The sequence below is a fragment of the Humulus lupulus genome, chromosome 3 (assembly GCF_963169125.1).
Source record: "Humulus lupulus chromosome 3, drHumLupu1.1, whole genome shotgun sequence".
NCBI lineage: Eukaryota > Viridiplantae > Streptophyta > Magnoliopsida > Rosales > Cannabaceae > Humulus > Humulus lupulus.
In genome coordinates, this window is record NC_084795.1 from 40452233 (window position 1) to 40470052 (window position 17820).

At 33.6% G+C, this 17820-nt stretch overlaps 1 protein-coding gene across 3 annotated transcripts; it reads right to left on the reverse strand.

Annotated features, from left to right (window-relative positions):
- Positions 1 to 642: 642 nt before the first annotated feature.
- On the reverse strand, positions 643 to 16099 carry LOC133822564 (uncharacterized). 3 transcript variants are annotated; one of them, XM_062254937.1, is made up of 23 exons: positions 15854 to 16099; positions 14894 to 15278; positions 14107 to 14223; positions 13630 to 13709; positions 13108 to 13254; positions 12865 to 13013; positions 12628 to 12758; positions 12392 to 12514; positions 12212 to 12285; positions 11093 to 11680; positions 10796 to 10907; positions 10385 to 10522; positions 9707 to 9785; positions 9456 to 9595; positions 8594 to 8864; positions 7217 to 8478; positions 6004 to 6406; positions 5003 to 5922; positions 4859 to 4924; positions 4648 to 4773; positions 3286 to 3527; positions 1384 to 2625; positions 643 to 887 (listed from the first exon to the last, which is right to left on the reverse strand). In XM_062254937.1, exons 1-22 carry the CDS (start codon positions 15988 to 15990, stop codon positions 1413 to 1415), a joined length of 6903 nt encoding a protein of 2300 aa, XP_062110921.1. In that variant the 5' UTR covers positions 15991 to 16099; the 3' UTR covers positions 643 to 887; positions 1384 to 1412. The 3 variants fall into 3 exon arrangements, with proteins under 3 accessions (XP_062110921.1, XP_062110920.1, XP_062110922.1); XM_062254936.1 differs by having other exon boundaries at positions 9456 to 9785; XM_062254938.1 differs by lacking the exons at positions 14107 to 14223; positions 14894 to 15278; positions 15854 to 16099 and having other exon boundaries at positions 9456 to 9785; positions 13108 to 13243; positions 13630 to 13697.
- Between the last annotated feature and the right edge of the window lie 1721 nt (positions 16100 to 17820).

The window sequence follows — 17820 nt, forward strand, 5'->3', positions numbered from 1 at the left end:
TATATAATTGTGTTAACCTAAAGTACGCCTGGAGCTGTGGAACATGTGAGCCCACATGATCATCTGATTGGTCCTCTCCTCGTATAATTTGCTTCCAAAACAAGATAACATTTACAAATACTCAAATGTAGCAAAATTATAAAAATAAAATAAAAATTAAGGTAATAAAATAATTTGAAAAAGATAGAGAGAGAATTTCTACTTTGATCAGTATTTTGCAAGCAAATCACTTGTGAAACAGTTGCAAGGATCGGAAAATAATTTTGACCACTTGGTACGAGACTATTTTAATCTATTGTCAAAGGTGGGTTAAATTTGACAAAAATCTTTTTCTTTTTTGATCTTTAGTATTTGAAAAAAAAAAAAGAGTATCTTACTAATTCCTTTTTATAATTATTAATTATTATAATACAAATCAGTAACATTTTTAATCTGAAATTATTTTGTTCAAATAACATACTAGATATGTTAAACCTATCGTGTTTGGATTATAACGTATGAAAACAACTTACCACCTCACACTTTCGTTATATTCATTTTAGGTTCTAGTTCGTCAAAGAAATTAAAAATTCTGAAATTAAAAACAGGCTCCACATCCATTTTTACATTTCCAAATGGGTTTGGTTATAGCTTTAGCTTGGGAACGCTGCAAAGACATAACTTTTGGATGTTGATACTATTCTGAGAAAGCTGTGGAGCTAATCAGAGCACTAGACCACCAGGCCAATTATATTATTTACATTAAACCAAAATTTACACAAAATTGAAGATACAAAGCTATCACCTATATGATGTACAAATCAAATGCTTTACCTAATCAAGAGACACTCTTAAATTTACGTCCCCGCCAAATTCCCTCGATATTGTGTACGTACTTGACAAAAATGCTGGAGTAACACAACACACAACAAAAGATTATGAGATGACAACAACAATCCTAAACCAGAAAAGAAAAAGATAGTTAAATTGGTAATGATGAGATTTTTTTAAGTTCCTTTCTCTCAATTGATAGAGACTTTTTTTCGAATAAAAATCTTGTTCTTTTAATATTGGGTCGTCTTTTTGGTGTATCTACAATCTATAGGGATTTGTTATTGTGAATTATTGTATTTACTCATATATTGAGCTCTGATTGTGCATATATTAGAAAAGATTTAGATTTGACACCCAAGGAAAGTAGAAAGGCTAAGGGATTTTCTTTCTAGTTTCTTCAGCGAGTAATCAACCACTAGTTTCATAGGACTACTAGCAGGTACTAGTAGTTCTGTTGAAGTGAAACTCGGACTTAGTAATTGCCAGTAATATGTACCATAAATTATTATGAAAACATGCACAAACAATATAGTTGGTTCTGATTTCCTCATGCTAAAAATTCCATCATACCTGAATTAGCAGTAAAGCAGAGATGTTAGTTACTCTTTTCTGTTCTTGGATGGTTTGGTCCCAACACTGGGTATTGATGACGAGGAAGAATGTCTTCTAGATGGAAGTGGTTTGGCAGATGTCTCAGACTTTTTTGAAGGAATAAAAGCTGAGGAAAGAATAGCATCAACAGCTTCACGCTGCTTTTTCCTTTTTGCAATTAGATCTGAAGGGCCAACTTGATTTGGATTTCTTCCTCCATCGTTTAAACCCCTATCCTTACGGCCGATTGCAGCAAAGGGAGTTGAACCTTCCTGATTCCCCTGTTTTCCATCACCCCCAGATACTGTCTTCAGTCTTTTAGTCACTTGTGCTTTCAAAACTTTATCTCTGCTATCTTGTTCAGGGTGATCCACATTTTTACTTGAATCTTCTAGTTTAGTTTTTCTCTTTCCCTTATGAGAGTTCTCTAATCTAAATTTCTTCTCACTCCTCTCTTTTCCTTTAAATTCATCATGTGTAACATGTTCAACTGTTGTTATGTACTTATCCTCGGAAGATTTGTTGTTACCAATTGCAACTTCAGAGGATGAATCCTTCATCGGCAAATTAAGTCCATCTCTACCACTCCTTTTCTTTATTCCCATATCTCTAGTTGCTGAAAAATCTTTTTCACGCCCATTATCTCTGCTCTTGGCTCCCTTGTAGATATCATCAGTTCTAATTTTACCGTCTCTCTTCGAACTCCTACTGTTTTTCACATGCTGTCCAGCATTATCAACCTCATTATATTTTCGCTCTGTCAAATGGTTATCATAGTTCTCTGAAGCACGATTTTTTGGAAGAGGTCCTTTAAACATGTTCCGATAGGGAACTTTAACTGTTCTGATAAGATTTCTCTTATTAGCATCCTTGATGAGAGCAGCCCAGTTTTTGTTTGTCTGCAATGTCCTTGCATTACCAATAATCCAAAGTGAAAATTTGGCTCTTGTCAATGCAACATTCATGCGTCTTACATCAGCAACAAATCCAATATTGCTTGAGTTGATCCCAGGTCCAGCAGAGTTTGTCTCTGCTGCTCTTACAGTGGATAGTATTAGTATGTCAACCTCCCGACCTTGGAAACCATCAACAGTATTAAATTCTATCTCATCTATGATAGAAGATCCGAAAACATTTGAAAACCGAGAACGCAAGAATGACAGTTGACACTTGTATGGAGTGATAATCCCAATTCTTCCAGCAACAAATTCAGATGCATGCCTACATATATTGAAAAAGTAAAGTTAAAACAATCAAATATATGAATCAATTCTTTTCTTTGTTAATAAAAAAGAAACTAAAAATCAATAATGATTTTCATTGTTAATTAACAATGTTCAAGGTAAAGTACACATCTTTAATGAGCCATTTACGAAGTGTAGGTTTTACCATGAATAGTCGCACATGGTAAGACCAATACTAAAAAGGTGATGCAAATGAGATGACACATTACATGTAATCTATAATAAAAATGCAAGGGTTCATTTATTTATCACAGAAGGTACAGTTAAGTCTGTTTAAGCTGTTTGTAGTGATGTTTAAAAAGTTTGGTTAATCCTCAGGTTAATACCCATATGAAGTTGCGAAGTCCTTGCTATCTTTGGGTAATTTACAAAAGGACTTTTGATGAGTGTTTGACGATGAAAAATATAGTTAAAACAAAATCCAGAATGGTGATTCGTTATTGAATTCTACTCAGGAGTTTATATTCTGTTGCCCGTGATTTTGTTGAATCGCAATGGCGCTCTTTAAATTATGTTTTCTTTTTAAATTACCATTCTGAAGGACAAGTTGTCCTCTTCCTGTAACAAATCAGTGTCAATAAACACTTGTTTGCTAAAAATACAAAACTAGAAAAGCGTAAGACAGAGGATTGCATACCTATTCTTGAAAAACTTAACAACTTCAATAGCAGCATTAGCCTCGTGCTCGTTATAAAGAGACAACGCCCCAGAATTCTTACCACGAAGCTCTCGACCATCAATAATATCATAAAAAACATAGGGCCCAAGGCCCTCAGTCTCGTGAAATGGTGCTACTTTGCTAGACATTTCGCCATTCAGCAACTTCCTTTCATAAAAATGCAAAGAAGGAAACCAACAGATCTCTGGGTGCATTCTATACTGTAAATAGAAAATATGTTAAAAAGCACATACACAAAAAATTCAAAGAAAAACAAGCAATCAATGTCCCAACCCAGATAGGTCAAGTGGTTGGAATTATACTTTGAAGAGCATCACAAGCTAGAAATCACTTCTAACAATAAGTTGACAGTGTAGAGTAAAATTATATTTAGTGAAGATAAACCAGAGGCAACTGTAAAAGGTTAGCTATGACCTACAGCAACAAAAGGAAAAGTCAAGTAAACATTCAAAATAATTCAACATGATATTTAAAAATTTCGGAAACATAAGCATGAGCACATATATTTATGCATGCATGCATACAGCCTCTCACACCTCAGTTTGAACTTTGATCTTTATAACATTAAATCCTTCATTGTGAGGGATGGATTGCAAGAACTAAGAAGTAGATAATAAATTCATCAAGAAACGTGCAGACTACAACTCAAAGCAAAGACGGGCATTGTCTAAAACAGGATTCTTGAAATTGTAAAAAGGCCATTTTATAAAGTCACTTAGGCAAGAACCTCGAGAAGTGAGGGAAATAAGAATTATAAAATATCACTTATAGCAATAAGAGATTGCATTTGACCAGACACCACCAAAACCTAGGAGTCCAAAGGGAAAACAGACGAAAAGCATAGAAGTAGCAAAAAGTTATTGAAAAGAATCTGAATCACAATGCTTTAAAAATAGGAAGATACTTTCATTCAAATTACAAGGACCAGTTTTACACACTACATAATGACCTTAGGCCATCCATTTGTCACTTGGAAAACCTACACAAACTTCATAAAACTGGCCAAGGACATCAAACAATACAATGTAAACATGATAAACTAACAAAGATTCTTCCCGCAAGTGCACATGCACAAGTTTATAACAAACAACAGTATCATATAAAATATTTATTTAACAAACAATCACAAAGAAAACAAGGTGTTCTCTGAAAAATATAAAGAATATCTATTTAACAAATATGCTCTTTGACTCTAAACATAATTAACTCTTTTTTATAGATATCAGTACTACTAATCTTTATAAAATAATTGAATCTGAGAGGTGACCAGCTATATACAACTTCTATATAAAACACTCAGAAATTTTTCAATTACTTTACCTGTTTGGTCAGCATAACAACCGGGTGACCAGCCTTTTGCAAACGTTCAAACATGCTACATTCAAAGAGAAATTTACTTGCAACATTTGAAAGTACCGTTGCAGGAAGCTGCTTGGGATCGCCAACCTTCAATAATGAATTCAAACTTAAAAAACTTTCCTATCATGACAACGGAAATTTTAATTTTATTTTAATTGTGACTATTTTATACCATAATACATTTGACACCATTTGACTTTAATAGCTGAAGAGGTATCAGGGTTGCAGGTTCCAGAGCCTGCAGGAAGGAGAAACAGTTAAAAAAAGACATATAACATAATCAGTACTTATGAGATTAAAGCCTTGATAAATTTACTTGAGCAGCTTCGTCAATCACAACAGCATCAAAAAGAGTGTGTTCAGATGGACTGCCAAACTTATGACCTGATATTGATTCCGAACATACTGCATATAGATCTCCACCACAGCCGCTTAATGTAGTCACCACTATTTCAGCTTCTCTTAGTATAGATTTCCGAAGTTTATGTTTAAGTCCTTTAAGTTCTTCATTAGTTTTCTTTTCCTGCGACTGAGCAATGCTAAGATCTTTATAAATTTGCTTCTTTTCCTCATAGAGTTTTCTTAACTTCCTCTGTACTTCCGCATCAGACATTTTCTTCATATCATCTTCCTTGTGGCTATCATCTTCCAAAGACTTCTTGAGGCCAATATTTTCATCACTTAAGTTAGCACGCTTGGCTTCATAAAATCGTATGCGATCAACTATTTTCTCTAAATTAGAGCGCAGTGTTGTTGATGAATATACATTCTCATCATTCTTTGCATCATTCAACTTCATCGTCTCATCTGCTAGACGATGATCGACTAGTGTATCAATAAAGAATGGTAAAGAATTTGGATGAACAGTCTTCAAATTTCCAACCCTTACGAGATATGGCTTATACATCTTCCCATCACTCCGATAAAGGCCTTGACTAGATATTCTTGACACCAACTCATCGACTGCAGCATTAGATTGAGCACAAATAAGCACCCTCCGTCTAACATAAGCATCTATAGATTTTGAATTCCTTTGCATGTCCTCATTCAATTGCTTAGCCAAGGCGGCATCCTGCCAAGCCCTTGCAACGGCAGCAGTCTGACTAATCTTAGTTGATAAAGAATTACTTTTTCTCCCACTACCAGCAAGAAAATTTTCTGCTTGATCTGACTTTTCTGAAGGGGATGCAAGCAAACCACTGGCAATAGCCAAAATAGTTCGAGTCTTACCAGTACCTATAAATTTTCAATAAAAGCAAAAAATAAGAAGAATATGCAACAAATAAATTCAAACAACAGTTTAAGGTAATCACAAACCTGGAGGACCCTGGATTAATGATAGTTCAACTTTTTTCTTTGAATTACGCAGTCCAATTGCAACACTGATGGCATGAAGTTGACTATCATTAAAGGACGACTTCAAGATTAGCTGCAGCGGTTGAGATAGCTTACTCAGATCAACTTTTGAAATCTCATTAGAACTAGGTCCATCATTTATAGGATTCAGGATAGTTGGAAGCAAGGGGATCACTTTTATTGAAGATAATGCCTGAAACTCTCGAAGCTGAGGAGTAATGCTCATAATGCGACTTGCATGCCATTTACTACGTTCAAGGAGATTCCTTCTAGCTTGATTTAAACGTGAAGTGCCATTTTGAAAATAGAATCTGATTAGCAAGATACTTAACCTTCTTTTATAGTCTCTCTCGCGCCTCTCCACCTGAGAAACAGAAAGGTTTACAGTTTACTTTAAAACAACATTACTTTCCCCATTTTAATAGGTGATATACCCATTTTAAACTCTTCTCCCCTTTTTTGTGATAAAGAAAAAGTGCATTAATTATAATCAAAAGATTCAAAAGAAAAGTACAAGAAGGGAAAAAGTATGGTCCACATCCAAAACAAACCCAGGGTGAAATAAGATATTTGAAAGAGATGTGTAAGGCCATCGGCATTCTCCAAACATGTATGTAAAACTTGACTGTTGAAAAAACCTAACAGCATTTATATTTAACCATAAGCCATCCACCAAATGGCTCATATTCTGTTCATATTAAATTACAAAGTGTTCCATGATTTACATGCGACTCTAGTTGAATGATAATATTGCCCTAAGGAAGTGCTGCCACTAATTTTAATAACATTCACCTCCTTGAAATGAAATTATGCTGCCAACAGCAAAGAAGGTTATTTCGTTGTTAATCTTTCTTCTTTTCCTGGCAAGTAGCCAAACTTCATACAGATAATAAACCAGAGCAAGTCACTGAGGGGAAAGAAGAAAAAAGAGCATGCACTGATATAACTAGGAAAATTCAGACTATAAAGCAGACAAGAAAGGACCAATACCAATTTCAGCTAAAAATTACTTTTAAAATTATAAAACTGACTAATGTTATAACAGCTAAAACATACACAATGACTTATAGACATCTAGATCGATCAGAGAACTTGGATATAAATAAAAGATGATTGACATCCACATAATTTTCCTAGGTTTCCCTACCTTACCAAAGGAACTTATGAAGAATACCTTTCCAACCATATGAACATCATGAGATGATTTTTGCGGAGGCTCTTTTGTAAACAAAACAAGGTCATTTTCTGAGAAGCTTTTTGATGATGTAGGGTCATCATTATCATGTGCAAAGCGAACAAGATGAAAATCATCAACTCTTTCAATTGCAAGCACTGATAAAACACCGAAACACATCTCTTCCCATGAAGGAATTTCTTGAAAGGAACTTTGTAACTGCGCTTTGAACTCCTCCAAAACCAATGGCCGAAAAATGTTGATATACTCTTCAGGTGATTGGAAACACACAGGAACTTCCTTTAACTTGCCAAATGTACGCCGATCATTTTCACTTGCTGATGTTAATCCTACTGTTGCAAAATAATCTATCTCTAGTATAGGCTTATACCATTCATCAAGTCTTGGTGGCTTGAATCTTCTTGCTCGAGCCTCCAACCTCTGAAGATGACCTAAATTGTTTTTATTAGGAGTACTGAGATGGATAAGTTGCCTTTTTGGAACAAAAATGTTTGGTTTTGCCAATGATGTTGGCTGACGTTTCACAGAATCAAGGGCACATTCCAGTGGATCATCTTCTGTATCACATACTATTTTTTTTAATATAGTATCATTTGTTTTTACACTCCCACAAGCTTTATTTGACTTATTGAAGCTAATAGCACCATCAGATGACTTCTTCAAATTTACTCTTCCATGAGATTCTAAAATATTGTCTACATTGCATTTAGAGATTTTCTCTTTCTGCTTGTTATCGACACCTGATTTTGGGATGGCAACAGGTGCTAGCTTCCCTGTGAGTTTATTAGAGTTTATCTTAGATGCAGAACCATCAGTAACATCTGCACGCCCACTAGCCTTCAACATATCCTTTGAAGTGTCAATGCCACAAACTTTCTCACTGATTAGGTCAACATTTGGAGTGTCTTCATGAACATGACTAGTTACTGTTTTGCAGTCCAACTTGCTCCGACCTATACCAGTATCAGATAACATGAACTCACTAGGTGAATCTTCTTTTTCATCATCAGAAAGAACAATCAAATCATATCTGTCCTTTCTGTCATCTATTGTAGATGAGTCTAGGATTTGAAGCTCCGTATCCTTGATTGGCCAAGGTTGGACATCTACAGTAGGCTCTTTCGTCCTTAGAAGTAATCCTTCAGAACTGAAATTCTTTTTAATATTATCTGAAGCTTCCTTGGATAAAGAAACTGAGAGGCGGGACACTTGTTCAGTTAACTCATCCATGGAGACACTTTCTGAATTGAAAAAACATAGCATGTTGGTAAAGACGTCAATGAAGGTAATGAAAAATTGCCAGAAAGAAAAAATAGCCATTTGTTGTTTATGTTTGTAACAAAATAAAGTACTCACCGCATGATATGAGTTCTTCAATGGTCTTAATTGTCAATGCAATACCATTATGACATGAATCCTTCAGCAACTTCAGCAAAGAAGCAACTGCTCTTTTCCAGTATACAACTACAACTTTAAGTGATGACTTTCCCCAATCCACAAGATCATGAAGCCAAGAGAAGTCAACTGCACTTTTCAATATTCCACAAGAACCAAGCTGCTCGATAAATGAAGGCCAAAGCCTTTCAAAGACAATAGGGAGGATTTCAAGTAAGCGAACGCAAGTCATCTGAAATTACAGAGAACTAATAATCATAAGAATAACACCACAACAGGATTAACACTATGCCCTATATAAAACACAAGTTCTGAGGCCAGACTGTTTATAATGTATGCAAGAATTCTTCTCATACTACAAGCACATAAAATTAATTTTTTCTTTAATATGAACAGAAAATGAAATTGTACTTTAACAAATACATAAATATGCAATATTCAAATATTCAATCTAATACTACATTCCACAGTGACCATTTACAAAAACGCATGTTCTAAGTGTCAGCCCAGGCTGTTCATGTTGTATGCATGAATTCTTCTTACACTACAGAAAATGAAACTGTACTCTAACAGATTTATAAACAATAATCAAAATATTCAATCTAATGCTATGTTCCACCAAGGGATTACTTAGCAACTCATCAAGACACAGCTACACAAACCTATGTCAATTGTATGCACATGAGAGAGAACGATGCATACTACTCTGATGAAGCTATTATTTTTCTCAATCTAATAAGATAAACTAGAACTTGCATGTAATATCAATTTCATGAAATATGAAGAAAAAAATCAGTAACAAGTGCAAAAGCAGCACTAATACCTGACAAATACTGTAACCAATAAATGCCTTCCCTTCAATCAAGCACCTCTTAATACATGGCCAGACAATTTCTGATAGTAAGCAACAGAATTTTTCTTGTAACATTATGTCCATTTCAATCAGTTTTCCATCCACGCTTACTGAAAAAGAATCAAAGACTGGCTGCCTGAGAAATCCACCATGAGACGAGAATTTTGTCTGTCTTATGCAGTCAGATGATTTTTCTGGCATATCTAGATTAGGTAATTCACCTTGATCTAGTAATTTTCGAAGAACAAATAAAAAGTGTTGTAACATCTGAAACTTTAGTATAACAACATCCACTTGGACCTGGAAAACATTAAACAAAACTGTAAATAAATTCCAGACAAGATGAAACATCCCTTGAGAATCACATTCTTTCTAAAATAGAAGGGATACATGACTTTTATTCCAAATAAGATACAAAAAGTAATCCCAAAAGTTGATGAAAATAATTAGTAACTTCTACAAACCTACCAAGGGAATTACACAAAACAGAGTTAAATATAAAAAGATCTAAACACATATCCAAGACTTGATAAATGTTCATGCCAAAGAGGTTGTTATTAGTTCTAGAGTATACAACTTGGTCCTTAAAAGTTTCAATTATAGTAATTAAGTTCTCCAACTTCTAATTTTCTAGTAGTTAAGTCCTATCTTCTAACAAATGTGCTCCTCAAATGTTAGTGTTACCAACATGTTTGGGAGAAAATTTATGCTTTATGGGCAGCAAAATTTCCTCCAATTTATTCCATACAAAATTTAACCTCCATTTGATTGCTAGGAAATTAAAATTTTGAAGACTTAATTGCTAAAATTAGAACATTGAAGACCAACTCATGAAAAATTGTATTGTCTAGATATAAATAGCGCCAATAACAAAAAGAAGAAAGAAAAAAAAAACATACCAATTTCACAGCATGTCTCAAACCTAAAAAAACAGCAGATAATGAAGACCCAGAAGAACAAAGAAACTTCAGGCCACAAGCAAGACCCCTCGTGTCAGAAACATGTTCCAAGATGCACTTTCCAAACTGTCTCACAGCCTGAGCAAAAATAAAATAAAATACTTTAAACGGATAACATTTTGGAAATATGGAAAGGAGTGGAAGAAAAAGACACGTAAATTAAATAGTTTAAAAGATTGTGTAAGAAAGAGAACATTGTGTAAACTATAAGTAAATAGTTTAAAAGATGCTTTGATTAATTATGTTTAATCTGTTTTGATTTCAGTTTTGCTTCCTCTTATACTGTATTTCTTTTCATCTTAGAGGATAATAATAATAATAATAAACAAATAAATACTTTTACATAATTACATCACTGGAATCCAAAAGGGAAAGGATCAAGCTTTCGCCCATTCTTGGTTCCCAAGTCCACTGCCTCCGAAGTTCACCCTGCCCCACCTGAACTAAGAAATGTTCTGTTAACCTGTATCATACCGCAGAAATTTCACACTAAAGATTATCAAACTGCATATATAAAATGGCTTGTATAATTTAAAATACCAGAGTTCATTTACAAAATATTCTCATCTCAACCATAGAAATCAAATATGAATACTTCTAATAATGTTATCTCAACAATGTAAATATTAAACAAGTGAAACACTTGACCTGATGTATGCTCGAATTAGGGAAAGTGACATTGTTGACACTTTTATTGAGTTTTTCTGCTCCTTCACATCCCCACCGTCATCAGAACCAGTTGGAAGCTTCCACCCAAATGATGCAGAGATTTCAGAGGACAAAAGCCATGTTCTAACTGGAACTGCCATTTCTGAATTTAAATCAGACCCTACCATAGAAAAACGAGAGCGAGCCCAAAAAACGGCCTTCCAAAATGATGTGGGAAGAACCAAGGGACTGATGTCAGCAAGGACATCAATCCATAACATTGGAATGCACATCCATTCTCCAAAATCCAGAGATACAATTTTGCTCTGTTTGCTGAAGTCACTCCAAGAACTATCATGCTTCTCTTCAACGTCCATGGAAAATAAGAGTCTAATATTGTCTTCTTCATCATCATTCAATTCATTAGAGAAGCCTCTCCCAGGTCTTGGTGGTGGGCAAGAACTTAGTAATGAACTTATTAGGACAGCAGCATCAGATACAAGAATAGTTTGTATGAGATCAATGGCGGGTTGTCTAAGAGAATTGTGAAGTGAAGAATCCTTCAGAGATGAAACTAGAGGAGGGCCCCTGTCCAATGACAAATCAAATGAGTCTGAAAATACATATGCACAATTCTTAACCAATTCAATCAATAACAAAGTGACACATACAGACATTTATCAAGCTAAGACATTGATGTAGACCACTAAGGGCTACTTAAAAGTCCTTAAAAACAATAAAATACATAAGAAGACAAAATTGATGGTTAACAAGACATAACTTCAATCTTTTGTTTGGCAAAGAGAAGAAAAAGATAACCATAAGATTTATACACGTTAACAATTTTTGTCATCCACTTCAATAGGTCAAATGGTGATACAAACTACATTTTCTTTCAACACTTCAAAACTGAATGAATAGTGAATACAACCTTTCCTCATTTCTACATTTCCTCATCTCTGTTATAAATTTGTTTTCCGACAAGGCAAAAACAACAGCAATAATAATAACAAAATCAAGCAAAACAAACACACACATTTAAGAGAAAGCTAGTTCACAACTAAGCAACAGTCTGGCCCCTAAAAACAAAAGTAAAATCAAGTATATTGATTTACATACCACATATGTGCACACTCAAAAGGGGGACAAGGTGGGTTCATCGCATAACCTCGATGCACAATAAAAAGGGATATCTGAAATCAAAATTTCTTAATAAATGACAAAGATAATTCTGAAAACACATTAAACTTATTTGTAACATTGTTAAGATGATCGGGATGAAAGAAAAAAAAAAGGAACCTGGCGAGCCTTCTGCCTTGTTAAAACACTGAAGTTACTGCTCGCGGGCACCTGATGGAGGAGAAAATAGAGAAAATGCCTGCGCTGCTTCTCATGTTCCCCATCTTGCAAAGCCTCAAGAGACTGCCATAGTTTAACTTGTAGCAAGTAAGCAAGCTAAAAGAACCCAACTAGGATATACACACATGAGGAGGAATTTTAAATAATAAAAAAAATTGAATTTTTTCAAAACATGCCTGCAGAAAAGGCTGAAAAAGATCAAATATGTCTTTGTGGCTTTTCTCATTTCTTGAATGAAAACACTGACCCAAAAGAGTATTGCGCATCACACTTGGAGACAATGTCGACCTTAACCAGAGTTTACAACCTTAAGCAAGCCACATCAATGAATAAAAATAAATTGTAAGAACAGCATTATAAGAATAGTTCTGTTAGAATTATGAAAAAACATACATATAAATTTATACCCTTACCAAGAATTTCAAAGAGTAGCTTCAAGCAAGTAACTGCATGAGAGAAATCTACTGAATCACCACTGATATGGTTGAGTACGATATCAAGAAAAATAGGATAGCGCTCTAATATGCCTTCTTCAAAAGCTGGAGGTTCTAAGAATCCAAGCCTTCAGTAAAATAAATACACAAATAAATAAATAGCCAGAGAAGTTGTGAAAGTAACACTACAACAATAAAATGTCATTATCCACAAGTTCCTACAGTGATTTGATGCCAAGCCAAATGGATACTCTATCCAGCTCAGCTCTTGGTCTTGAAGCCTTCATGGCAGATGGCAAAGCTTCTGCCTCCAGAAAGCTAATAAATTTCTTAATCAAAGGCTGTAAAGGTTCCACGTCTGTTGCTCTCCTATGCACAAGGAGAAGAAAAATTTAGAAATGAACAACATTGTAAAATAAAGTACAAAATCCACATACAGGTAACCAAAAGTATTTTGACGTTCTCAATGCAACAGTGAATAATGAATAGAAGTATCATCCAAAACATTCATTTGAGTAAATCAACAACACCAAGAACCGCTAGAATATTTAAACAAGCCCTTCTCCTATCCCAACAAAAAACAACAACAATAATAATAATTGGTCTCAGAACATGCCAGAGAAGAGACCACCAAAAAACCGCAACTTTAACACAAAATAATTTTAAGTTTAAACCTCAAGGAAAAGCCAATAAATAATAATAATAAATTAAAAAATTTAAGGCATTACTACAAGAAAACAGTACCTCAATTTTCCCATGGATCCAGCTAAACGATGACCAACCGAACGTACTCTTCTTTTGAAAAAAAACAATGCATAAACACCCTGACAAAAAATATCACTCCGTAAGCCACATGGCAAAGGAACATGTTATGATTATATTGCTAGCTGGTTAGTAGGATTGTAAGGGTATATTTGGGATTGTCAATTAAGGAATTAGTTAGTTGGAGGGACAACGTTCTAATATTTGTTAGCTATACTAATCTCCTAGGATATAAATAGAAGTTGCTAGTCAGTACGGGAAATCTGATTATTGTTTTGCAATAATAAGAGCAAGTCTCTCTTCGGAGAGTTTCAAGTCTCTCGAATTGCTTGGAAATTTGTACTCAAATCTTGATATCAATGATAGAACTTCTCAGAGGTTATTCAGTAAAGATTCTTTGTAGTTAATTCCTAACAGAACATCCAACAAAAAAATTGAACAAAAACACCAACTAAATACCGGAAATTGTTGCTGCCCATCCAAAGCAAGTTCATGTATATTATCAATGGCTTCAATAAATTGTTCAAATTCTGTAAATAATGACTGATCATCTAACAGAACAGGGAACATCAAAGCCTGTAAAGAAATGACAACCAATGAGCGGAAGAAACATCAACTCCTACTCACAAGTAAAAAATTAAGCATATGCAACAAAAGGCATATTAAAATATTTTAGTGAATATAGCAAAGATATGCACCACAACATAAATACCGAAAAAATCTTGCTGATAGCTAATGTATGAAGGGCAAGTACATGTAATGCGCGTAGGCTCAAATAAATCAAACTAAAAGACCATACTTCAGCATAACAAAATTAAGTAATTCTTAATCTAATTATTTCTAACCAAATAAAACTGTGTGGTTCTTTATTTATACAATACCAGGTCCTCTAGTATATTATGTGCATTCCTGTACCAAGATTCCATTACAATTACTGTCTTGAGCATGCTTCTAAAAACTTTACAGTACACAGACACTCCATACATGAATTTTTCCCTTGTTTCTTGAATTCAAAAACCCGTACTTCCTTTGTTAGAGGGAATACAATTTGATAAGGAAGATAAATGAAATGGTCAAAGTACCTCACACATGACACTAACAACTTCGTAATTATCACAAGCTGAATCATAATCTTCTTACACTAATTTAGCTTCACAAAAATTCTAAGATACATTAACACTCCAAACATGACTTTTGCTCAAGGAGAATACAATCGATATGGAGAATAATGAAATGGTCAAAGTACCTCATACATGACGCTAACAACTTCATAATTATCACAAGCTGGATCATAATCTTCTCGCACTAATTTAGCATTTATCTCCCTTAAGTGCATTGTCACTCTTTCCTCATCAAGACTTCTCAACACATCAAGAAGGGGACTAATAGAACTCAATTCATACTCCATGTTATACATTTCTTGGGCTTGATGGTGCTGAGTAATACACTGTACACACTGCCGCATTTCCTCAGATATTCTTTTCCATAGACGTCTGAGGGGAGAATCATCTCGCTCATCTTTATAGTAGTTGTAGAATGTCTCCAAAAGTGGCCCCATTAAATCCCAAGAACCACACCAAATGTGATTTTCTTTTGGCAAAGAAATCAAATAAGAAAATGCATCTGCAAACCTGAACAACGAAATATGATGGTATATGCTATTTATTATATTCATTTCCCAAGATAGCATTCAGTTCTTCGACCAAAATGCTCTATCATACTTTTTGTAAGAACAGAATAAACTGCAAGAAGCAAGATGTGAATTTAAAAAAATTTAACAAGTCAAATTGTTAAAAGAATATCAACCCAATACAAGGAAATGTTATGTTGAGGATTAAATGAAAGAAATGTAAGAAAAAGAGAGAACCAGAGAAATTGAGTTTAAACTCAGAAAATTATAGCTAACTGGCCACGTTGAAACACAGTTAAAAATTTTAATACACCGATAGTTATACCACTAAGCCATAACAACTAGTCTTAATATGATTATACCACCAGAGCAACAATGCATACAATAATCCATAGCAATTTAAAACGCGTTTTTGTATCAACTCAATAACCAATTCCATTTCTTTATCAGTTTTCTTCTATTTTCCGAGCAACCAAGCAAAATGAACAAAAATATTTCTTAAAATTTGGTATATTATTTTGAACGAAAACTATATTTTTATGTGAATAAGAAGCAGAAGAAGAAAAGGAACATTACCATTGTTCTTTGCTCTGGTGAAGAGAACGGCATTTAGAGGGATCAATACGATCATCGTCATCGTCTTTTTCTTCCTCCTCCTCAATACCTCTCCAGCGGTCCAGTAGTTCTCTTCTGGAAGCCATGTTTTTGGGCATTGATCATTCAAAAATTTTAGTCCGCGACTAATAGGTAGGGTTTGTCTCTGACTGGGATTTTAACATGGAACCTAAAGAAGAGGAAACGGAGAAGAAACCATATTTATTTATTTATTAATAAAGATTAAAATAGTGAGCCTTATTTTATTTTGCTTATATTATTTTTATTCAGGCGAATTAATTAGTAAATTCCCGCCAACGTTAGGAATCCGGTCACAAAAATAGTAGAGTAAAGGAATAACTTTTGCACCTTTCGGGTGGAGCGTTTTCGTTTTATCCTATTAATTTTTAGTAAATTGAATAATTTACGACAAAACAAAATAAAATAAAATAGTCAATTACACGGTCAATTACGAATAAAAAAAATGGCACGAATACATAACTATGTTTAAAACACCGAAAATTATTCAAAATTTTTACAAATTAATAAAATACTTGTTATAACTACAATGTACATTATATATATATATAGTTATATACAAAAAAAAAAAAATTAATTTATAATTTTTTCACATGCCAAAAATAAAAAACATCTAGTAGAGACAAAAGTAGCCCCCATTATAGAATTTCCCTAAAAGCAATTATATAGTGGGGGTGCTACTTTTACCTCTACAGGTAGGAGAATTTGTTTTCAGCATGTAAATAAATTATAACCCAATTTTTTTTACATGACGATGTACATTGTAGTTATAATAGGCATCCTATCAAAATTTAGGAAATTCTAAATAATTTACGATGACGAAAACAAAGTTCAAACAGTCGTCAGTAGTACTCGTATTCAACAGCCAGTAGTACTCGTATTCAACAGTCAGTTGCACTTGTGTTCAACGGTCAGTTACACACATACATTTTTTATACGCGTACAACTTACTATGTTGAACTCTATTTTTAGAACCGTAAATTATTCCAGATTTTTTGAAAAATTGATGAGATGTCTACTATAACTTATAATGTACATCATCATATAAAAAATTGAGTTATAATTTATCCACGTACTGAAAACAAAGACGCCCCTACCGGTATAAGCAAAAATAGCACCCCCTTTTTAATTTCCCCTATATATATTTCAAATTTGTCAGTAAAATACTAAAATTTTATTACACTTATTATTAAAAAAACATAATTCTTTTTTACCGTAAAAATTCCAAGTGATTCCTTCCCAAAAAAAATACCTAATGTTATCTTTTCTTACCAAGTTAACCATGACTATTAACTTTGTGAAATATCATTTGTAAGAGCATTCACAATGGATGAGGTAAAGTAGCTAAATTTCTAAAATATATAGAAAATTTGTAAAAATGAGCTTCCAATGGGTGAGATAAATTTGAGTTATTTTACACAGTTTTTACCCTAATGAATAGTATTGCTCAACATGTAGATACAACTATTCATTGAGTTAAAATTATTTTATTATTTTTTCTTTCTTTCACTTTCTATATTAATTAAATTTTATTTTATTTTGTTTTGTTTCTTTCTCTTTCTTTTTTAGTATTTTAATGAATACAAAAAAAATATTTAAATAATTTTGAAAAAATATAGAAAAGCTGATGTATAGTGTAATGTAAGGTTTTGGGAATGTATTTAAAAAAAATAGAGTAGAGCATCCATTGGGAGTACTCTAAGTTATCAGCTAGATAATGGTGTCTATTAGTATTACACCTCTCCTAAAAATATAAAAAAATGTATAGAATAGTTTTTATGGTGTTTTAGAGAGTTGTTTTAGGGAATTTTCAAGCTTATTTAGTTATGTTTGTGCAGTATAACGCTTGTAACGTCTCAAATTACCTAATGAGACTTAGTGCCTTAATTAGGGGGGCCAGGATGGCAAAT

Coding starts and splice junctions, on each gene's coding strand:
- LOC133822564 (XM_062254936.1), bottom strand. CDS start 15,990: ATGCCCAAAAACATGGCTTCCAGAAGAGAACTACTGGACCGCTGGAGA. Junction 8,479..8,593: donor TGAAGAACTCATATCATGCG/GTGAGTACTTTA, acceptor TTTTCAATTCAG/AAAGTGTCTCCATGGATGAG. Junction 4,925..5,002: donor TGATTGACGAAGCTGCTCAA/GTAAATTTATCA, acceptor TCCTTCCTGCAG/GCTCTGGAACCTGCAACCCT.